General features: G+C 47.2%; 1 protein-coding gene across 1 annotated transcript in view; it reads right to left on the bottom strand.

Annotated features, from left to right (window-relative positions):
- ARHGAP4 (Rho GTPase activating protein 4) overlaps window positions 1–23,987 on the bottom strand; it is a 50,945-nt gene that overhangs the window by 21,165 nt on the left and 5,793 nt on the right. The window contains exons 2-12 of the mRNA XM_044443708.1: window positions 17,721–17,916; window positions 15,978–16,140; window positions 14,018–14,080; window positions 11,962–12,153; window positions 7,856–7,984; window positions 7,234–7,455; window positions 7,033–7,134; window positions 2,943–3,137; window positions 1,532–1,616; window positions 604–631; window positions 258–345 (exon numbers count right to left, since the gene is read on the bottom strand). Of these exons, the coding sequence (XP_044299643.1) occupies window positions 258–345; window positions 604–631; window positions 1,532–1,616; window positions 2,943–3,137; window positions 7,033–7,134; window positions 7,234–7,455; window positions 7,856–7,984; window positions 11,962–12,153; window positions 14,018–14,080; window positions 15,978–16,140; window positions 17,721–17,916 (1,463 nt within the window). The remainder of the gene's footprint in view (window positions 1–257; window positions 346–603; window positions 632–1,531; window positions 1,617–2,942; window positions 3,138–7,032; window positions 7,135–7,233; window positions 7,456–7,855; window positions 7,985–11,961; window positions 12,154–14,017; window positions 14,081–15,977; window positions 16,141–17,720; window positions 17,917–23,987) is intronic.

The raw sequence follows: 23,987 nt of genomic DNA on the forward strand, positions 1-23,987 counted from the left end.
CCCCCCCCCCCCCCGGTCCATGTACCTGCTTCCGTGCCTGCAGCCTCCGCCTCCTTGGGGCAGCACGGACAGGAGAGACAGAGTCAGCAAGCACGTTACAGGCAGAGGAAGCAGCAGGTGCGACTGGGAAGAGCCAGAGGCAAAAGCAGGGCCAAGGAGGCACAGAGTTCCCGTACTAGGCAAAGGGCAAGAAAGCAGGGCAAGGAGGAGACGGGGCAGGGGGAGAGGGGGGCGAAGCTCAGGGCAGCAGCCAGTACCTCCAAAAAGGCCTGCAGGTCACCCTCGAAGAGCTTGTGATGGTAGCACGAGGGAGGGCGGGAACGGCGGATGCGCTGGGACTGTGGCCTGGAAGCAACGTTTGTGTAGTGTGGGGAGGGAGGCAGGAGGATGTCAGAGGCTCCCCCCACCCCAGGAGTGGAACAGGACTCCCCCCACCCACCCACAGTCCCACTGGGCTCCTCAGCCACTAAATGGGGCAGAGGAAGTCTTCACGGCTCAACTGGGTGCAGGAGGAGGGCGGCACACAGAACCCCCGTTGCTCTCCCACCATCCCCACCAAGAGAACATCCACAGTTTTCACAGCCCCTCCATGTCTCCTTTTACCTGGCTAGTTCTCTATCCACTGCAGCACCTGCGGGAACAGAAGAAAATGTAAGACCCAGAAGTTAGTGCTCGGAGCCCTGGGCTCTCTTAGGCCACACCTACATAATTAATTTAGGGTGAAGGCAAGGATACACCACTTCAGTAGAGAAGCTATGCAGCAGATGAACATTCACAGTCTTCTCCTCCAGATCACACTCAGTGGAACCTGCTCCTCTTTTTTTTTTTTTTGTAAGAATCTAGGCTTTGCACAGACTGATATAAGGACCAGCCAGCCAATTGTGAGGCTTCCTCTCTTGCTTTCCAAGTGTGGTTGCACACAGGACCAACTATTAGACCACATTTCACTCATAAAGCCAATGTCTTCTCCTCTTAGAACAGTGTGAAAATATCCAAGCAGCTTAAAGTGTACTGTCGGGGTGAGAGAGCGGATAGCTAACACAAAGGAAGGCAACTTGTGTGAGGCTTTGGTCTAAACCTCCCACCAACCCAAAGGTGGAGGATCATGGAAGTTGTAAGGCCCACAAGCTGCTTGCTATAAACAGGAGGAAACCAGTACTTTGGCTGAGCATGCATCTTTGCATGAGTGGAAGCGAGGTGGCACAGTTCACTTTTCCACTGAAAAGCCTTCAGGCACTCCTGTTCACGGGGACATCTGTCCTTGCCCTTAATCTGGCATAACTGCCACTCCCTTTCCCACAAAGGACTCTAGGATCAGTAGCACTCTGAAGGGAGGTGGTGAGTCCGGAGGTGTCTCTGAAGGAAGAACCTCACCAAGCTAGGCTTCTTTGAGAGAAAACATGGCAGTCATGAAATAACTCAAAACTGGACAGTTATCTTGTGCTTCGCAGAACACCGTCCTGCAATTTCCATGCTGCATCTAGCAAAAGGTACACAACTCAGCAGATAATCTCCTCTTTCACATGCTCACCCTTCTCTATTGCTTCCTTCATCTGGTCGTGCTTTGCTCGCAGTTTTGTCTGAATGCTTCGGCCGGAGAGATATTCTTTGAATTTCTGCACAAGAGATACCATTATCAGAGAAAGCAGCTGGTGCACAATACTATACTGGCTCATTCATGCAGTAACAAGACAAGGAGATGTGGCATGATATGCTACGGTTTCTTCATAGGTGAAAAGGTAAACAGGAAGGAGAGGTAGAGTCCAATTCAGAAGGAGTTATCTATCACCTGGAGAGAAGGTCTCCAGTTTTTACTTCAGCATGGCTGCTGGTCTCCCTTTTGTACTCTTTATAGCCAAAGGAAAAGGGCAGGCTGAAGGAAACAAAGGGGCTGAGATTGCCCTTCTGCCTGTGTGAAGTTCCAGAACAGCTTTTGCAAGAGCTCTTTTGTGTTGTTGATGAATTAAGATCAGGGCTCTGCATGGCTTATTTTCCTTTTCTGCCTTTCCATACCTTCTGCAACATCACCTCAAAGTGGCTCTGTGGTATAGCAGAGTAACACAACCATGCTAGTGGGGGAAGTGCTCTGTTTCACTTTCACAAACAATACTGGATTTTCCCAGTTCCAAACTACCCACGACACTTGCAAAATTGCTTTTCAAAATCAGAAGTGAAACAAGCCAGGGTGGCATTGCCTTAGGCAACCGGAAATAGTGATGTGTGAATGCATGCACAATAACAGCCTGGTCTAGAAAAGTTGAGACAGCGAAGGGGGAGCGGGAAGACTGCACCAGGGAAAGCCCCGCCAGAGGGCAAGGCATTTTCCTCCCTGAGGCAAAGGGCAGGATGGCAACTTCTCTCCACTCCATGTACAAAAACCAGCTGAAGTGGCACAGGGATCTTACTTCAATACGAGCAACGGGACAGCATCCCCCACCACACCTGAAGCAGGAGGCTAGCTGAAGTGGGACAGCTGGGAGGATGCCCTGTTGGGGCTGCACCACTTTTAGCCAGAAGGCCATTTTTATTTTGGAGAAGCTCTTGCAGGGATGGGGGCTTGGACTGGGCAAAGCTGAAGGCCAACGCAGCCTGAACAAAATCGAGAAGTACCAGCAGCTGATGGCTCTTCTGCCACCAGTTGAGCCTGAGGAGAAGTACTTCAGCATTCCTGGATGGAACAATGTGCACAAAAGCCTAGAAGCCCTGAGGCTACCAGTGATCTAGGGAAAGAGAAGTGGCCATCTGGGGAAACCAAACAGTCTCAGTGTGGCCCCAGGTCTCCTCTCTGACATGGCACACTCAGCCCCAAATGGGTTGCACAAGCAGACTTTGAAGTGGTGAAGCACACACAGGGCTGCGTTTGGTCAAGGGGGCTTCAGCTTTAAGATAACATCCATCAAGAGACCTTTACACTTCACCATTGTAAGAAACAAGGACTATACCATGATGTAAAAGCTCTCTGTCTCCTGCTGGTTGGCCCGGCGCTTTGCCAGTGCCTGTTTGCCGCCTGCATCTGAGCCTGTTGACTTGAGTGACTCGGTGGACTGGCAGCCCTGGAAAGCATCAAGGGCCTCCGGTTCCTCTGCTTGCAGCAGGTCCACCAGGCTTTTCAGAGTAGCTTTCAAGGTCTTGTTCACCTGTGGAAAGAGGCCGAGGAGTCAACACCAGGACCCTAGGAGGCAACAGGGACAACTTGCGCTTGTGTGGTCAGTTCCAGAGCAGGCCCTGTGGCAAGTGTACTGTGGGGTGCCCCAGGGGACCATCTTGTCCACTACCTATCTGTGCAAAGCCATCAGGGTGGTCCTTGGAAGATTTTGGATTAGATGGCACCAGCGATGTTTCTGAGAGATCCAGATCAGGAATGGCCATGCATGTTCTGAACTGAGGTAGTCACGACTTTGACGAGGGATAATAAACTGGTAAGGCAAGAGGCCCCACAGGCTGGGGGCTCCCAGGTCCAGGAGCAGGGCTGTTTGCCCGTTGTGGATGAGGTTGGATTGCATTTCCCCTGAAGGAACTGGTACACCATCTGAGGATGATTCTGAATTCACCTGTGTCCACAGTGGAGACCCAGGTGACCTCTGTGGCCCAGAATACCCACTACCAGCTTCAGCTGACGTGCCCATTTCTGGACAGGGATAACCTAGTCACAGCAATCCGTGCACTGGAAACCTCACAATTAGGCTACTGAAATGCACTCTCCATGGGACTGCCCTTGGATGCATTCAGAAGCTGCAGTTGGTGCAGAATATAGCCATTTCATTGCTCACTGAGACACCCATCTATGCTCACATGAGACCTATGCTCCAAGAATTGCACTGGCTGTCTATTAGCTATCAAGCCATGTTCAAGGTTATGGCATTGTTATACAAAGCCATAAACAACTTAGGATCAGAATAGCAAGCAGGCGGCCCTCCTGTATATACACCCAGCCAACAGCTAAGATCATTGGAAGAAATTATTGTGATGCTGCCAGGAACACTGAGATGGTGAGGCCTTCCTGGTGGTGGCACCCACCCTGTGGAAGAAACTGCCATTTGGGAAGCAGAAAATCTGGTATCCTTCAAATGCCTCCTGAAACCACCCTTGCTCCCTCAGGCTCTCCCTGTTTTATGTTACTGCTCCTGAATTATTAGTATTCTGTAGCACTCATCCTGCATGAGAGATACCATGATCAGTGCTATCCACAATGCTCTGTATTATTATTACTGTAATTATGCTGTATTGTTTTTAAGTATATTTTAAATGTGATTTTAATTATGATTTTAATATTTTATGGAAACTGCTCAAGGGTTTTAAAATACTTAGCAGCACACTAATGTATTAAAATAAATAAATAAATAAATACTGGCTCTTTAGAAAAGTGGGCACAGGATGTGCTGAGCACTTCTCCTTCCCACTCACCCACTGGTCCTCTCCCATAATGGCCTCCCCGCACTGCCTTGTTCATCCTTCTATTTCATTTCTTACTTTTCTGCACCACTCAGTAGCCACAGTTCTCTGGACAGTTTACAATATTGTAGTATAATAGAAAAACCATGCATTTGCCATGGTAATGTCTAGCCTGGCCTTAAGTCACACACAGCTAACAAACACATGTGCCCATGTTTTGGGATGCAATTACACTCTGTTATCACAGCCTTCTCCTGCATCCCCCAACTGAGGAGAGCTGGGTTCTAGTCCTCACTTGGCCATTTCATCGGGTGATCTTGGGTCAGTCCCTGATTCCCAGCCTAACCTACCTCACAGAGTTGTTTTGAGGATAAAACAGAAAAGGAAGAAGATCATGTATGCCACTTGGAACTCCTCCAAGGTAAGGGCAGAATATAAATGTAATAGTACTTTTTTAAAGGAAACATAAAAACCAGAGTGCTCTCAAGATAAAACAGGTTGCTAAAGTCAGGTATTCACAATGATCTGGTACAACAGAGTGTTAAAAGGCAGAAAACAATAGCAATACGTTAACATATAAATAAATAAAGACTGGCTTTTTATAAAAGGCCCAAGGAGGGTTGAAAAGAAAACCTGGAGTTTCCCTTGTAACCCTAACCATTTACATTAGGTTGGGCATTTTGTGGGACCAAATCATGGATGGGTGGGAGGAGACTCAACCTTCCCATGCTCCGTAATTCTCTCCTGCAATTCTCCCACACACCCATCTCTCCTCTGCAATTACTTCCAAGGATTTATTTTGAACACTCAGGTCCCAAAATGGCAGGCAGCCTATTGCAGCCATCACTCACACACACTCATTTTTGGGTGCCATTACACTCTATTATTGCAACCTTCCCCCCATTCCTCTACACATTTGAAGGCCCCCAGATGTGTTGGGACTGGCTGAGGGATGATGGGAGCTGCAGTCCAACACAGCGGTAGGGCTGTGGGAAGGCTGCCCTAGGGTGACTAAGCAATGGGGTTCAGCTGGTGCAACAGAAATGAGAGACAGGAGCAGGCTCAAGTTTCGGCAACCACCAGGGAGAGACGGGGATCCCTATGAACAGGAGACAAAGGAGGACATAGTCTATTTCCTTGACCTGCCACCTTGTGCTGCCTCCAAAGATTCACTTCAAATAGTTATACAGAAAAAAATGAAAGAGTAAATTTCTCTAAATTATTAGACATCTGACACGAACATTTGCAGCTGTTCCACATTCCACCCATTTAACTGTGCACTTAATCCATCCAGAAAGCATGTGCGCTTTGGTTCAAGGATGGGCTGCCACCTTCCAGCAGTCTTTTTTTCTCTTCCTCTTGGCCAGTGAATTCTGTAGGATCTTCTTCAGCCAGAGAATGATAACGGACCACCAAGAGGGAGCAAACCTGCTCCTCCAGGAGAACACTGGGGTCACCAGAGGGGAGGGGACAGAGCTGCCAACCCAAAGGTGCCTGTAAACATGCCCTTCACTTTCTCCCAAGTAAGTGAGTGGTTCATTCATTCCTATGGAGAAGAGGAAAGCACTGCCTATCCAAGTGAGGGCAGAAACATGGTAAAGCAGCAGCACTGAGCCATATTGCCAAAGGGACACTAGCTATGGAGTTGTGCTTTTCACGCCACCCCATGCCTACTTAGGGCTTCTCTTTAACATCAACCCCAAACCAAAGAGGCATTTCCTTGGCCTAACCCTATGGAGGGCTAGCTAACACTGTGCTAATAATCCTATGCCCAGTTCAAATCAGAAAAAGGGAATTGCCTGAACAAGAAAAAACACTACTAAAATGCAATATGAAGGTCAGGAAAAGCTATAGCTCAAATAATTTATTACCATTTACCATAATAACACGTAAGTGTATGGTACCATGTTGAGGTTATAGGTTCACCTGGACTTAACCTGAACCAGGGCTCAGTTGTATGGCCTGTTTTCACTACTTCTGAACATGCAAAAAGTGTTTCCTGCTCATCTCTAAATAACTCCTGTGAATCTGAGGCCCAGCTCCCACTGGCATGGGAGACCTGTGTCAGGCCTGTACCACTCTGGAATACAGCGGCTGAAAGGCAGAGGGACTTCACAAGATAGGATGATTTTTCATTACTAAAAATTCCCTTCAGTTAGAAAACTAGCATGTTAGGGACACCAAGCAACCCTATGTGGAGACTGCAAAGAGTTTACTATGGAAGACTGTTCAGTTATATGAACCCCGAGGTGCAGCCCGAAGTGATACCAGTGTGGTGGAATGGTTAAGAGTCAAGCAATCCAGGTATTCACTGGGTGACTCTGGGCCAGTCACAGACTCTCGGCCCAACATACTCTGCAGAGTTGTTGTTGAGAGGATAAGACTGAGTGGAGAGGAGAAGGAGAACGATGAAAGTTGCTTTGAATTCCTTGGAAGGAAAAAAGGCAGGATGTAAATATAACAAGTAAACAAAGATACACATCAAGAGACAAATTTGCTAGAACTAGGCCTGAGCCTTGCCCAGTATGCATTAAGCTCTCACTTCCAGCACTCTTGGTTTAAGGCCTGAATGTGTCTGGGCTCAGGCATGTCGAAAGAAAGGGCAAGGGCTCTGCCTGGCTCTCTGCCCACAACACCCACCTCATCTGTCTCCAGGGTGATAGCATTGAGGCGAGATTGTATATGCTGGAAGCGGGAGACTAGTTCGTTTCTCAGGGGACCCTCAGCCCGGACTTCAGACACCTGAGGAGGGAACGACAAGGAAAAGCACAGAGTGAGGGCTGGACCACGGAAGGACCAGAACATTCTCCCAGGCCCCAGGAAGAAGCAGCCTCTTCTCACCTCGTCACCCTCATGAGGCTGGTAGTCGAAGCACTGAGGAGGGCAGTAAGCTGATGGGTTAGCCTCCATCAGTCTGGACTTATCCCCCAGTGGGTCCAGGGCATCCACAGCTCCTTCAATAGTGCACAGTCCCTGTTGCCAAGATGCTTGAGCCCGAGATTCTGCCGCTAGGTAAGTCCTCAGCACCTTGCCCAGGGAAAGGTGGAAGCCAAGATCGAAACACTGGGGACCAGGAGAAAGGAGAGGCACTGTTAGTTTTCTGACTCACGCACCCCTTTGCAGTCCTGCTAGGCATCCAAAGGCAAGTTGACTTTACTGAGCCTTTAGCTGTATCTTCCCTCCAGGCTCACACTAGTTCAAACAATATTCTCTCTCTCCAGGGAACCTGGGAGAAGTCATTCCAGGGGGGTGGGGCCCCCACAGAAGTCTCACCAGACTACGATCCCCAAAGCTCTTTGGAGAAGCCATGGGGGTTTGATATGGGGAGATAAAAGGAGGTCACACCTAATCATTCCCTTAGGCACCTAAAGAGTGAGATGCTGGCACTGGGGTGGCCTTACTGAGATTACAGCACTCTCCCTTAACTTGCTCGCACAGCCCCAGCATCAGCAGGTGGACTCACATCCAGCAGGTCAGCCACGTCATGCACGTAATAGTTGCCAATGGCGGCGTTGGCGGCGTAGAGGCTCAGCAGGTAGTCGTTCCGGGCCTTGGCACACTTCAGCTTGCTCTCCAGGAACTTAGACTGCCTCTGCAAGCATTGGGGAACCATTAGGCTAGGACTGCAGCCAGGCCCTCCCATCCTCTGGGTCCTCCCGTTAGTATCTTGGTGCTTGTATGATGAATTTCTCTCCTGACAAACCACAGCGGCAGCTGCCCTCAAAGGACTACCTGCTTGCAAGCCACAGCCTTGCTGCGGTAGTGTGACAAGTGCAGAGCCAGGAGAAAGCAGCCTTGCGCCACCACTGCCTGTGTAGGCAGCACTCACTATCTCCCCATTTCAATTTAACCCCTTTAATAACAATATCCTTCTTCTCCCAACATCCGGTTATTCCAGAATCATCCCCAGTAACCAACAACCCGTTGGTTCCATGGAACACATTGCTTCGAAAGAAGAACACCACAGACATTATCAGGGCTGCAAGCTTTAATCAGTAGATCAATCGGTTTTAATTAGTGTGTCTGAGTCAAGGGCCCATCCACTTATTTGTAAGGCTGTTTGGGATTTGGTATGCACTGATCTGAAGGGGAATGAAGACAAAACATTAACTGCTCCTTCTACCTATCAGTGATATTTTATAAAAAATAATTTAAAATAATCATCCCCTGCCTTTACCAGAAAGGAAAGCGCACCTTTACCGGTGCGCTGCTGATGGGCATATTTATCCAAAGGACTCAACTGTCTGGGGCTACGTTATTCAATACCAAATGCTAGCAGGCAAGCAAGCTTAAACCAATATTGTCCAAGTATACCAAGGATAAGGACATGCCCCATCTGCAACATCTCTGACTTTCCTAGACATGCACCACTGATGCTACTGTTCATTTAGAAAGGCTGGCTATCAGCTAAATTTCTTATTTTAAAAAGCATCTGGGGAGATGGCTATGATCAGTCTTCACTAGGGACAGATTCTGAATCAGTACTTGCATTGATGCCCCAAACTATGCCACACCATCCACAAGGAAACCAGCAGAACAAAGTAAACGGATGCCCCTGAGCATGTTGCTGATGTGGGAAGACATTATGCAATCTCTGTAGAGGCAGCATGAGCGCCCAGTGGGCAGCGCCTATCAGCTGCACAAGAAACAACAGACCTTCCTAATGTCTGGGCCACTGTACCAGATTGATGGGTGCTTTGAGATCAAAGGTGAATCACCAACAATATGTGCAGGACATCCCAAGCAGGCTGATCACAAAGAAGGAAAAGGTATAGTGAAGAAACCAGTGCGGCATAATGGTTACTGAGTTGGACTGAGTCTCAGGAGACCTGGGTTCTAGTCCTCACTTGGCCGTCAAGTGAGGTTAGCCCAGCCACTGATTCTCAGCCTAGACTACCTCACAGGGTTGTTGTGAGCATAACATAGAGGCAGAGGCATATTGTGTCCCACCTGGGGTTCTTCAAGGTAAAGGCAGGATGAAAATGTAAGAAATTGGATATTTTTTTAAAAAAGGAAACAGATAAAAATCAGAGAGTTCACAAGAGGAAACAGGGTGCTAAAGTTAGGCATTCACAAATATCTGATGGAATAGGGGCCTAATAGGCAGGAATCTTCAACTGAGAGGGAAACAAATTATAAGGAAGGCCGCACTCCAAATACATATTACAAGCAGCAAACTACAAGATAAAACTACCAGTCTTCCAGTAAGAAGGCATCACAAAGCGCCTAAGAAGGGATTGCAGTGCAGTATTTTAAGAACATGCACTTCCTTCTCTGTTATTGAAAAGGGAGAGTTCCCGAAGACATTCATACTGAGAGTAAACAGTATGAGCTAAACCTGCTGAAGTGTTGGTTTTTTTAATCTTCTTGAAGCAGAAGGAAGAAGAGCATTTTCTTGGTAGAATCCCAGAGCCAGAGATACCATTAAACCCCGTTTCACTTACACCACAAGAACAGAGGACCAAAGGCTAGAGGCATCATTTTAATGGGCTAATACGATACAGTACCCTGGAATTAGGGACTGCAGGTGGCGCAGTGGTTTAAACTGCTGTGCTGCTGGGCTGGTAGATCGAAAGGTTGCCGGTTCGAATCTGCACAATGGGGTGAGCTCCCCTACTCTGTCCCAGCTCCTGCCAACCTTGCAGTCCGAAAGCATGCAGATGCAAGTAGATAAAAAGGCACCACTTCAGTGGGCAGGTAACAGCGTTCCGTGCACTTCAGTGTTTAGACATGCCGGCCACATGACCACAGAGACTGTCTGCAGACAAACGCTGGCTCCCTCGGCTAGGAAACGGAGATGAGCACCGCCCCCTAGAGTCAGGCATGACTGGACTTAATGTCAAGGGGAAACCTTTACCTTTTTACCCTGGAATCAAGTGAATGAAGTTTGAAAGCCCATAGATGAATCTCAAGCTAGAAGAGATGATGGTGGATTGAATGAGACACAACAGACAATATCAATGCAAGATGTTAAAGCCAAGAGATTGTCTCCAAGGTAGCAAAGACAAAGAGAGATGTCAAGAAAATGTTAAGACGCTTGCACATTCCTTCTTCCATACCATGGATACCTTGTACATCAAGGAAAGTCCAGCAGTCTCAGTAGACCAGCCCCTATAAGGGTTTCGTGTTGCACTGACACAGAACGATTCATTAATTAGGAATGTTGCAACAACTGTGTTTGTAAGGGAAAATACAACCTGTGTTACTATTCCTTTAAGACAGCAGCTATCATGTAAAAGTCACTTACATAAAAGAGTCTTGAGATGGCTCTGGTCAGCCTGCACTAAAAAGTTATCAGAACATGTGCTGCATTTAAGCTGGCTCTGTTATTAACAAGGGAAGGAAGAAAACTCTTAAACCAGCCCTGTCAGAAGCAAGAGCAGGAACGCCATAGAAGGGACAGGAAGTGGTTTGTGGCCTGGAGTTTTCTGGTGAAATGATTGCTCATGAGCAGGAATCCACGGGTTTGGAGCTGGTCTTGATGGCTGCCCCAAACGGTCAGGTACAATCCTCTGCAACACAGGCTTGGAGCCAGAGGGGTAAGGGGCCACTTACCTTGACTCCACACATCTAAGGCACTCCCAGCACCTGAAAACTGCATGGCCAAGCTCAAAAGCCATCTCTGGACCTCTTGCTGGGACCTGCCATGTTCTTCTGTGGTGCTGGGAGTGCATCACAAACAGATTGCTCGGATTTCTCCCAGGGACAACCCCAGCATTGAAGTGCCTCTGATGTCTGGGGAGGGGGATGTCCCTCAGGCTCCCTTTCCGAGGCTTAGGAAGAAGCTGGCAGATCATCACATTCAGAAGGCAGGGCAAGATGGAAGCTACTTGTTCACTAGTCTGTAGGTCCAAGCTGCAAGTGAGCGTTGCAGAGTGTTCTCCCTGTCCTGACCCTTCTCTGGTGTGGGAGTGAAGAAAGTGCACCTTTAAAAGGGAAGTGCTAAGTTCATCTTAGTAACATGCCATAGTTGTGATTTTTTTAAAACTTTATTTAAGAACTTAGTTCTCAAAATTTCTTGAAGGAACCTCATGTTATCAAAGACTTGCACAGGGATATGACAAACCACAAGAATAAGATACTGTCATCTCACTGACTCGAACATAGCAAGTTAGAAAAGCTAGGCAATGAATCTCAAAAAGTAAATATTTAATATTAAGAATGACATTTTCTTCTAATAAGTGCTCTTTTTTGTTTGCCATAGTGAGTGTTTTCACACACTTCCCTCAGTCCCTCTAAAAGACATCTATAGAGGCTTTGATAACATGCATATACAGTGTACATTAAACTCAGTGTGTTTAAAAGGTAGACAAGAACTACAAATATTTAATCAGTTGGCAGCCCTGAGCTCAGTCCTGTGCATTTTAGCTCACAGGTAACTTCCATTATGCTCAGTGCCACTGATTTCCAGATAAATGTGTACAGCATTAGAGCTGTAAGTATTTCTAGCCAATCAACAATGCTAGAACCTTTCACATCTTTTTCAAGAGCATCCCACCCTCAAGGAGCAGGCTCCCAAATTAGTTAGCCTGCCCCAGCCTGCCCCTTAGTTTTCTTTCTTCCCCCTACCTTTTCCAGTAGCCGTTCAACCTTCCGGAGTGAGGTGCGACGGGGTGTCTTGTCCAGCCCGGCCCCTCCAGGGGACCCCCCAGGATCAGGGTGCTTCCCTCCGCTGCGCTTCTCCTCTTGCCGCTCAGCCTCACGCAGCTTTGCCTCTGCATTCAAGCAGTCGATGCGGTACGACTGGTACGTCTTCATGGCCTACGTAGAGACGGCACATGCATGAAGACCAGAACAGCTCACACCCAGCTGAGGCTCAGCCAGAATCCTCTGGAAATGAGGAGCCCCAGGCCAAAGGGCCTTTTGAACCAATCATACAAAGCAGGCTTCCCATTTCATTTTGCCCCTGTGCCGGCAGAGGAGGCTTGCAGCTAGAAATGTGGGAGGCAATGCAAAGGGAGAAGGATCAGGATCAGAAACCATTTGCAAATCCAGAATGCCAATGAGTTTAATTAGGCAACTTATTAAATCTGTATCAAAATTTAAAATGCTGCATACCCACCAGTTTTGCCCTATGGGTCCTGCTGGTGTAGGAGAAATTCTCTGAGAGTCGGAACTGTCTCTCTATTGCTGCCAACTGTATGAAACCCAAAGCAATCTCTGGCCCAAGATGGTCATCTCACCTTGCCTTACACTAAGGCCACCTCTGAGGAGGAGCTCCAATGCTTATGTGAAGGGTCCTGAGCTAGTGATGGAGCATGTGCTTTGCATGTGCAAGATCCAAGGTTCAACCAGAAAAGCAATCTTGGATCAGACCAATTATCCATCTAGTCCAGCACCCTGTTCACAGTGGCAAACCACTTCCCCCCAGGAACCCACAAGCAGGGCATGATCTGGGGCAACTGCTGCACATAGACAACACTGCCTCTGATGCTTAAGGAAGCTCAGGTAAAAAGACCTTAGGTAGGAGTGCTGGGAAAGTCCTTCACTTGAGGAAAAGACAGCTTCAGAGGTTCATCAAAAGCCATATCAACAATCGTTTACCTCCAACATCCATGCAACGACTACATTGGGTAGCATCCAGTGTGACACCACCACTAACAAAACTACGTTGCATTAGTATATGTGACCTCAAGGGCAACAGGAGCAGTTTCTGTGCAGAATGCAACCAACAAATGCTACTGCCTTTGCATTCGAGGTCACACTGTGTGCACAACAAAATTCCCGTGAGCAGCAGAAGTGCTACGCTGGGTGCAGCCCACAATGTGCTGCTGTTGCAATGGCAATCAACGTGAGAGCACACCTGAACTTCCGTACAAAGCAGCCACTGGCAGATATAATTATGTGTGGTCAAATAACATTGTTTAGACTAGGAGCTTCATGACTATTTGAGACTGGCGCCTTACCTAGTCAGCTACCTGGGGCTGAAGTGCTCCCCCATGTGCTCTCTTAAGGCATTCGATGGCAACTCCCACAACTCAAGCCAGCACAGCCACATGGACGGGAATCACAGTGCGACACATCTGAAGTGCAGTGGGCTGAGAGAGGCTGCCTCACAGCCCATCAGTGGAGCCAAATCAGTTTACTCTTAATTGATGCTGCTCTTCCATGGGAAACTATGCTGAGAGCAACTTGCAAAAACCCCAGTGCAGAACTCATAATAAAACAGAGCAACTGTTTAATTTCAGAGTAATTCACTAAATATGCTGAGGTGTGCCTGACTCTGAGGTAAGTGTTAGTCTTACAAGCAAGAGTTGCAGGCCAATCAAAACATCTCATATGAATAAATGCACTCTGCTCTCAGGGCCACTGGCTTTGAGAATAGCTCCTGATTTAGGTCAAGTTCTCTAGAGTCCCAAGCCTTGGCATGATTGATGGGTGCCAGTTATTATTTATCTGGGTGGAAAATGGCAATGTCCACAGAACAGCAGCTCTCCTTGGAGGGAAGATATGAGGCCTTTGCACTGAATGGATTTCTAAGACAGCAAAAGTGATGACACTCAGAAGGTTCTTGTCCCCCACACCACTGCAAGGAAATCAGGTCACACTCAGTGTCACCAGCCCTGTTCTGCTAGGGCCTAGAGGGGTGGTGGTCACAGAAAAGGAAGCCCTGTTTTCTGCTTACTGTCTGCAGCTCTGAAATTGCCTTCAGTAGTTCATCTTGCATCTGCTGTTCCATCTCTTTGCTCTAAAGAAAAAAAGATAAAAGCAAAAAAGGAAGAAGTATTAGGACAGTGCTTCCTATGGATGTGTGTATTTTGTGTTTTTTCAAGGAAAACCATGGAATTAGTACTACAGCAAATGGAGGACTTCAAATTCATTTTTAATAAATTTCTAGTCCATATAATTTTAAAGTCAGGCTTACAAATAGCTGACTTATGCTTGACAAATAACTAAATTCAGCAGGGATTAAAACAGAGCTCCCAAACGGGCAGTGGGAAAGGCCTAGCTTGACTTTCCCCAACCTGGTGCCATCCAGATGTGTTGGGCTACAACTCCCATAATCCCCAGCTACCATGGTCAGTGGGGGTTGTAGTCCAATATATCTGGAAACCACCAGATTGAGGAAGGCTGTTTCAGCAAGTTCCTTGCTCCTTTTTGTGACTAGTACAAACAGAATACAAGCAACTATGTATACTTAAATACTCACACAAATAAATGATAAATTTTAAAGAGTTCAGCTTTTTACAGTATGACGCATGGGTCAACGTGGCAAAGAATTTTTAAGTCAGGGCACAATACAGATTTAACAGGAATCTATGCCTTCCTGCCAAGTAAGCGTAAGGTCCAAACTCAGGGAACTGCGGTTTGTTTAAACGGTGGTTAGTTGAGAACGAGCTAGGATGATTTTAGATTTTTAGTTTGTTTTCACTAATTAAACAAACCAAAGTTCCTCATGATGTCAGGGATCTGAGGTTTGTTTAAAGCAAAAGCAAATGCTGCATGAGAAGATAAGAGAAGATGTTCTTGCACTCTCAGTAACAAAGCCGGAAACCATGTTCTCCACTGGGTCTGAAGTAGGCTTCACAGAACTGCAGAAAATGAAAAAAAAGGAAACCATAGGGAAGGGTTGCAGTGGAGAGCTCTGTGTCCCAGACAGAGGTCCAAGCTTGTATTCCCCTCCTCAGCTTCCTGTCAGGATCCATCCAGGCCATAGATGAATCCTGAGGGGAAGGTATGATAAAACTTGTGGCTGCTTTGAGGAGGGGAAACAGCTTGGCGGGACCATTATGTGGACAGGAATGTCACCCATATTCATCTCAAGGATAGCCTGAGAGCACAGAGCATCCTGGGCCCAGAAGACACGGTTGACAGCCCTAACACGTTGCCGCTTCCTACACAGTCACACACCTTTCCCCTCCCACACACAGACCATATTTGTTCCTTTTGCCACTGCAACCAGGTTTCAGATCACCAGCTGCTGTAAAAAAGGGAAGCACATGCCCAGTTGTCCAGCCAGAACAGAAATAGTTCCCATCTACTTCTGAACACACTTAGATATGGTTGGGGACACTAAAAAAAGAAGGAAAGGGATATATAGGATTCTTTTAATCATTTCCCCATTTTAGAGGCGGGCGAAATAACAGGTCAAAGATGAAGTGGGTACTCTGCAGAGGTGGGGGGCAGGAAACATGCAAATAGCCCTTTGCAGCCTAGGTTCCCGGACGGCATGTACCTCTTACAGTCAGCAAGGGCTGGGTGTCCTCTGAACTGCACCCACCAAGCCCTTCATAGGCCGGAGGTCACAGCCACACCCAACCCCTGAAGTCATTCAGTTCCTGGCAGGCATATCAGGAGGATGAACTTTCTAGCATGCCACCCAGGAACTGGGTTTTGCCCGCCCTGCACTTTCTCCCTTTGAGGGGAAGCCAGAGAGCAAGCAAAACTATCTGCTCTGCCCAGACACCTGCTGCCTTCTTCCATACAATCCTGTGACTGGAAATAGTAGTGGGGATTCCTGCTCTTGCAACAGCAAGAAATCCCGAATGAGCAACCTGGGTGGACTGGAGGGCTTCCCTCCCATTCTGCAGTCTTGCCAAGAGGATCCTCCCAGGAAACCATGCTCCTGCCTCCAAAGCACCTACTTTCCTGGCCAATCGTCCCACATCCTCGCTGATGTGCATCAACCGCAGTGCCAAGTGGCCCGTGTAGATTTCACTCAGCGCCCCGTGATCCCGGCTCGCCTGCCGTGTCTGGTTGAGGATCGTGTACCAGCAATTCAAGGGGGATGGAAGGTTTTGGTCCTTCCTGCAGGGAAACAGGAATACCTTTAAACTTTCACTAGAAGAACTACTTGCCTTCATTGTCTGTTCTGACACTCCTTAAATTTAAATGGTGAGCTCACTGGGGCAATGGCCTAGCTTTTATTTATATCAGCTTTTTCAAATAATTATACACTTTGACATTTTCATGTGTTTATGTAAGCTTTCGTGGGTGTTAGGAATGAAGAAATAAATATTATAAATACATAAATAATGCCATGTGCTATGGTACAATAAATAAATAAGAACAATAATCTTCTGTTATATGAGGGCCCTTCCAATAATATTTTTAAAGGAATGATGGGTAGTCATTTGGTCACCAAAGGTCACCTTTCATACAAAGCACACATTTCACAGTTTCATAATGACCCTCACTCTTTAGACAGATCTGTGCAACAGAGTTAAAAGTGGCCAGTATCTAAGTTCCAGTCACTTAGGGTGCAATCCTATGTGCATTTAGACAGAAAAAGAGCCTACAACACCCAGGATGCCCCTTTAAAATTTTTTTTTTTCTTTTAACTTTCAGGAATGTTAAGCAAAATTAGTTGCAGAAAGAAATGTTAAAACCCACCCTAAAAGAACCTGCACAATTTCCCCCACAGGTCAAATTGTACAAATATTTTTATCTATCTAGCTAGCTATTAAATAAAGAAGAATCATTTTAGCAATATTTGTGCATTGTGGAAAGGGCAAGGTCGCACATTTATGAATTAATGCAAGTTCAGGAAACAGAAAAAAAAATCAGCAGAGGATGGAGCAGAAGGTGCCTGACAAAAGCACTTACGAATTTTTATGCAAAGGAATTTTGAACTCTCATGTTTGGGATGAAACCAGATTAAGACTGGAGAAATTCTGAAATTACGCAACAAACTGACCTTCAAACTGAGAGAAGAGAAACTGAAACTGAGAGATTCATCCATTCTAAAGTAAACTCGTAACTATTTAAGGCCAGAGCATGGAAGTGCTATACTGGCATTGCACCAATGAACCAACTTACACAGAGAGACACAAAGTATATCAGCTTATGGGATATCACAAGGCTGTGATAAATAAAAATGTTCACAGAAACACAGTTAAAGATGACTTCTGGAAACATCCAGACAAAGGCAGACTTAGTCCCCGCTTCATCCTGCTCCCATCATCAGCCTGTTCTTCCACCCATCACAAAAGCCATCATGTCACTTCCTCCCTCCCTCACCCTCCAGCAGCAATTTCATAATCAGGTTTTCAAAAATCAACCTCCACCACCCAAACAAAATCTGACATTCTTTCATGCCAAGTGCCATGCTGCCTGAGAATGGTGGGAACCGCAGCCCAACATGCCTGCAGGGTACCAGGTTAGTGGCACTCAAAACCTGCAGCCAGGAAAGGATGCTTCAGATTGCACCAGGGAAGGTCCTCGCGGTTCCCATTTGTGAAACCTCATGTCCATGCCGTAAGAGCTACTGGCCCTTTCCTCCGCTCCTGCCACCCCCACCTCCCTATTCCCCAATCACAGTAGCCCTGGAACATCCTTTGCAATTCAGCAACATTAAACCACCCTTCAAAGAATGCAAAAACCTCTACCTGAAGTTCTGGTGTTCCTTGGAGCCACGGATCTTAGCTGAGAAGCGTTCAGACAGCTTCTCCAGTCCCCGGGAATACTCCTGCTCCACCTCAGCTTTCCGGCGCAAGAAGTCAGCCACATCCTGGAGTAGCTGCTGCCGACTCTCGGCCTGGGAGTCAAGGCCCCGGACTTGTTCCCCCATCTGACAGCGCATTTCTGAAAGGAAAAGGCAGGATCACAGGCTGGGGAAGGGTTCGTGGAACAGCAATTTCCAAACATGGCTATTGTGAGTCAGCTGAGCTTGGAGACATGCTTTTTACATATTTTTCTGAAGAGCTGAAGGAGGCAGAAAGAGAGGTCACTGCTTTGTGGTGTGTACATTCTCCCCACAATTGCCTCAGGTAAGCAGGTTCGGGGTTGCATAGAAAATGTGTCTGTAAAACACAATCCTTGGGAGAAAGCACACTAGAGCTGATTTTATTTGTGAAACCCCACTGAGCCCGGATGTCTGCAAAGTCCAATCACTGTTCTGGGGGCATTGAGTAATGAATACAGCACAGCATCCCCCTGGTGATAAAGTGATTGAGTACCACACAGAAATGCGCAGGATTCTGACTGTGCAAAAAGTAGGAGGAGGTTGAACAGTCACGTGCATTTCATGGCCCGAGTTTAAAACACAACCAGCAAGTCATAGCACAGCGCTGCCACTGCTGGAGAAATGGGAGAGCATGCTAGTGTCATCTTCTGCTTGCATTTATTTCTTAGTCTACTAAATGCATGTGCACATTCATTGCCTTGCAAGCAGGAAATTTCAGCTAAGGTGTGGGGCCATTCACAGTGCTGAAGCTGCATAGGTGTGCAGTGACAAACAGTTGCCTATTTTTTTAAAGTCCTGCTCACAAATCCCTTGAAAATCAATGTGAAGCAAGCACAGGGAAGGCAAGAAGGAGAAAGGAAAGTATAGATGCTGCCATGGGGGAAGAGGGGATACTGAAAAACAGTGCCTGCAGCTTTAAAGCCACTCCCACTAGCAAAAAGTGATAAAAGCATTTGATAGGAATGCCCATCTTTTTAGCTCTGCAAGCCCCCGAAAACCTATCATGAAAGTAGAGTAGGGAAAATAGAATACTGGCTGGAAAATGGCAACAGGACCTTGGGTTGGTGAATGTAGTGTGTGCGCCATGCATAGATCAGATATTACAGTACCAGAATAAAATGCTTGTGCAGATTGTCTCATTGCGTTTTCTTTTCCCAGAGCAAGGCTACCATATTCCAGGTGTATGACAGTGACAGAGATTCAGTTGCCTGTCTTCCCACTTCCCATTTTGTTCTTGGTGGACCGTACATCACTCCCTCTGCCCCTTTTAAAGCATGTTATGAATATTCATTCATGAAAACATGAGTTCGCCATTTTGATTTGTTTTACTTAAAATGAAAAATTAAGTTGCAAAAACCACTCTGGCGGTGGTGGTGGAAGTCACATTGCAGGTGCAGCCAATCTGTGCCACACTGAATCAGATCAAAGTCCAGCATTTTTTTCCCACAGTGGCCAAGAAGGTGCCTCCTGGGAAGCCTGTAAGTGAGACCAAAGGTCAATAGAGTCTTTCTGCTTGTGTACAGCCAGCTTCCAAGAGCTCGGTGCTGGACAGGAATGTCCATGCCAGAGTCGATTTCCTACAACGGCTCCGCTGCTCAAATTCATGACTCTGCAAAACTTGTTTGGCCAGAAGTGATAGCAGGACAAAGAAAACAAAGTCTCTCACAAATCAAAATGTTACAAATTTAAAAAGGGGGAAAAAGATTATTCTCTTGACTGATGAACTCTATACTTAATCTTAGCCTGTGAGCAAAAAGAGAAACTTGAGGAGATGCAATTTAAAGAAGAAAATAAAAAAGATTACAACATGTTTTCCCAAACCTTTTCTAGCTCATGCTTCTAAACCTACTGTGATTTTTGCTTCCCCAGCCAATAAAAATCAGCACTCATCCTTCCACTTGAGTGCATGAAGGTCTTTGCAGACAGCAATGCGCAGAACAAGCCGTGGAGGAAGGCCCCATTCAGGCCTTCCTCCACAAGCATCTTGCACCAGCACCGTCACAACAGCACCAACCTTCAGCTAGGAAAGGAGAAGAAAGCTCTACCTGGTTCAGGTGTACCATGCTACACACAGTGTTTTTCCTCACAGTTTGGAAGCCTATGATTTTGGGGATGCACCATCCTTTATGTATATGTATAAGCATCAGATTTTGCATAGCGCAGGGTTGGCACAATTGGGCACTGGGATGAGGGCCCACTGGCAAAAAGCCCCCTGATCTTGCCCCTCTGTTTCACCATGGGGGGGCTGCTTCCTCAGCTGCCTCTCACCTGGTCGGAACAGCAGAGGTGGCAGGAGCAGGAGATGCCCTGGCCTGCTTGTACACTGGCTTTCTCCACATCAAGCCAGCAGGTGGTGGAGACGAGCAAGATCCGCTGGGGACAAGGTAAACTCAAGGAGAGTGAGGGGCCATCGAAAGCATTCTGCCCGTGGACACTCAAATCCTGCAGCTAATGTAACACTGATTTAAGGAACCAGTAAACTAATACATGGAAGAACCACACACCTATCTGGAACATAAACATATGATAAATCCATTATCAACCCAGAGTTTGCTACAGCTCCCCTCTGTGGGACTTTAGTGGCAAATCCAGAGATATTTCTGCATAATATATGACACTTCTCCCAAATGAAGCTGGGTGGGAGGTGACCAAAGTTCACTTCCTTGGTCAATGAGTGCACACAAATGGTAGGTGCAACCAGGAGCTCACGTCTCCCTTCTGGAGGCACACTCAGCAGCAGCATAGGGAAAAAGGTGAGAGAGGCACTGCCAGTTTTATTTGGACAGTGGACACACGTGCATGCTTTCACGTTCATGTTCCCCTCTCTCACACACACAGGCATACAACTCGACAAACACAGGCACATATTCATACCCTCATTGCCCCATTCAGCCTGGGCCAGCTTAGCTGGAAACTAAAACAACCAAGCTGCCTGGATAGGAAAGTTCTGTAACACCTCCGTGTCTGTTGGCAAATGTAAGCTAAACACCCACCAAACCTTTCCACTACACTGAACTATGAAGTGCAAACGCAGCTGCCACAAATACAAGATTCTCCCGATGATCCCCCTGTAGTTAAGATCTTCAAATACATGTTACATGAGTCTATGGCTGTGTACTCTCAGAGATAGCATGGAGAACAGGAAAAACCCAGCTGAGTTGTGTCTTTGCTGCTGGGGCGACAGAGGGAGAGGGAACCCTGTCCGCCACCCTTGCACGATGGGTCTTCAGCTGACCTCTGTGGGGTGTGGGAGGGGGCACGATGGACTGAAGGTTAGCAGCCTCCCAGGGTGGATGCTGCCAGCAGGTCGCATGAGTCAGGCAGCTGGGGGGCAGGGCAGGGCAGTGAATCTTGTTGGGGTGCTAGCCAGCGAGGTTGCCTATCAGGCAGGATGAAGGAAGGGAGTGATTTCAGAAGTAGCTGGGAGGAAGGGGCGGGCCACCAGGGCCAGTTGGCTCACATGGGGCCAGACTCACAGTGCATGCAGCACTCCTGGAGGGTTCAGCAGCCGTGCCCAGTGCAGGAACCCCTCTTGCCATTTTCAAGCGTGGAGCTGACTCCTGCTCGCAGCATGCGAGCTGGTAGGCGGTCTCCTGTTGTGTGTGGCTGGACAAATGCGCCATCACGTGTCTGCTTCTTGGCTGGCTGGCTGGCTGGGATAGTGGTTAGGGGCAAGTCTCCAAATCTCTCTCTCATCTGTCCCAGGATGAGAGAGTTTCACCGGTCATGAACAAGGCCAGTTGGGGCATCTCACTGCTTCCCCTGCTGGGGCTCAAACTTGCTTCTCCTGCGTCACAGCCCTACAGTGTGCACCAGTAGCCACTGCTGTGCAAAAGTCACTCTGGTCAAATAGACTCTCACTGGAGGCATTGCTGCACCAATGATTTAATTTAGCTGCTAGCCCCATTCTGAAAAGGCATAATGTGGCACAATAAACACTGTTTATTCATCTATTACTTTGTAAACACCACACCCATTCATTAACCTCTCCCCACCAACATCTACCACCAGCACACGGCTTTTCACAGAACACCCACATTTTGAGTTATTTCTTCTTCACACACCAACATGAAACAAATGTCTCCTACGTGGCTTAGTGAAAACACACAGCAAGCCTCTGTGTCCTTCCAGCAACTCCTTTTTAAACACACACGCTCTGCATCTGAGGTTGCCGAACGCTCTGCCACAACCGTCTGCTGCTCAGCTGCAGGATGGCTTTACACCGAAGCCACCCTGGGCTCTTCATGAGGAAGTGCCGAACATAATCACATAAACAAATGTATACATAATGTTCGTCACTGGACAAGAAAAGTAGCAGAATGCCCTTTCTTCTTCTTTGATAAAGCAGCAAGTTGCCATTGGACCACCTCTGTCTACCAGTGAAATGAACTGTACCTTCCAGTGCAACTGACCTATTACATTAGATGATCTGAAAGTAGCAGTCCAGGGTGGGCAGAAGGAAGCTGACCTTCAGATCCATGAGCTAAGTACAGCCTCTGAGGATTCCTGGATGACCACCCCTTCCCCTTTTACTGACCTCGGACAGAAAGGTTCAAAAGTAGGGAACAGGAAGTGAAGTACATGTGGACAGAAAGCCGGCTGATCCAGGAGGGTCAGATGCAACACCTTTATTTCAGCAAGTGCACCAGTCTGGCAAAGTAGTGGGGCAAATGGCCCCCCAGAGCTCAAGGCACCAAACGAAAGGCTCGGGATCCAGTCTTAGTGAGCCAGCCTCTATTACCACCTCCAAGCAGGGCACTACACACACATGCATGCACACACGGGCATACTGGAGGGCGAAAGGATTTCAGCTTCCCCCAGTCTTAGTGACCTTGTGCAATATCACAGGGATGAAGGGAGGCTTTAACCACAGGGCATGTGTCTCCTCATACCTCACACTATGACCATCTCTGCTGAAATACCACACAGAATACTAAATTTCAGTGTGTCAGTGCTTATAAAAGCTCTAACAAGTTGCTAAATAGGAGGAGGATTCCTATTTGAGGAGGATTCCTATTCATAGTCATTTTTGTTCTTTCTGTACAGCAGGTACCATAGAGATACATGGCTTGGCACAACCCTCTCCATCCGCAGAGCACTCTCAAATGCCATTCAGCAAATCAGATAGGACAAAACACTGACCCATACACTTAAAATGTACTGAGAACCGTGCATACATTTCTTTTTAGTGCACCAAGTCAACATTACATGGAGAACACACATGTAAAATGGCTGCACACCTGAACATACTGGTGCAGCTGCGGCCAGGCCAGTGAAGGCCAAAGCACCGGGACTAAGCATATTATGCATGTTTCAAGTCACATGAACATGCATAACAGTGCCCAGAGCTGCTTCTCAAGTACCCAAGCATGAAATACAACAAATATCATGGCAGTTACACATGAGTATGAGTCATGGGTTTCAACTACATGCACAGGGAAGCCAATTTTTTCCTGGTAGTTACCCCTATATACTAGAAAGAGACTGAGACATTTATTTATTTTATTTATTTTTTTATTTATATCCTGCCTTTTTCCCACAAAGGGCTCAAGGCAGCTTACATCTCCTCCTCCATCTTATTCCCACAACAACAACCCTGTGAGGTAGGTTGGGCTGAGAGTCTGTGACTGGCCCAAAGTCACCCAGCTGGCTCCATGGCTGAGCGGGGACTAGAACCCAGATCGCCTGAGTCCCAGTCCCATGCTCTTAACCACTACACCACACATGTATGCATTTTATCTAAATAATGCAGCAATCACACAAATGCATCTATCTCTGACTGCAAATATTAGTGCAATGGACTCAAATGCCATGCACAGGCTCAGCAACAACCATGCATGCAGAAAGTCTGCCGTAAAAACTGCAGGAGCTTATACTCTGGCAGCCACCAAAGTTATGGCAACAGTAAGGATGAGGCCTCCCCACTCAGATGCAGGTTTCACAGCCCCATGGTTGTTGTTCTGCTGAGAGCCACTGGCTGATGGACAAAGAGTTCATCACCCATACTGAATGCAGAGGCAGACCACCGGCCCTAGTAAATGTGCATAATATACTGATCTCAGGAGTATTTACCAAGAGGTGGGCTTACAACTCACCACCCACCTGGTCACCTAAGGCAAGTGGGGACTGATAACTGGTAACCAAGTAGAGAAGCTTCTTACAAATTAAGACAGACCTGAAGCATGATGTG

The sequence above is a fragment of the Varanus komodoensis genome, unplaced genomic scaffold (genome assembly GCF_004798865.1).
Source record: "Varanus komodoensis strain SLA01 unplaced genomic scaffold, ASM479886v1 scaffold42, whole genome shotgun sequence".
NCBI lineage: Eukaryota > Metazoa > Chordata > Lepidosauria > Squamata > Varanidae > Varanus > Varanus komodoensis.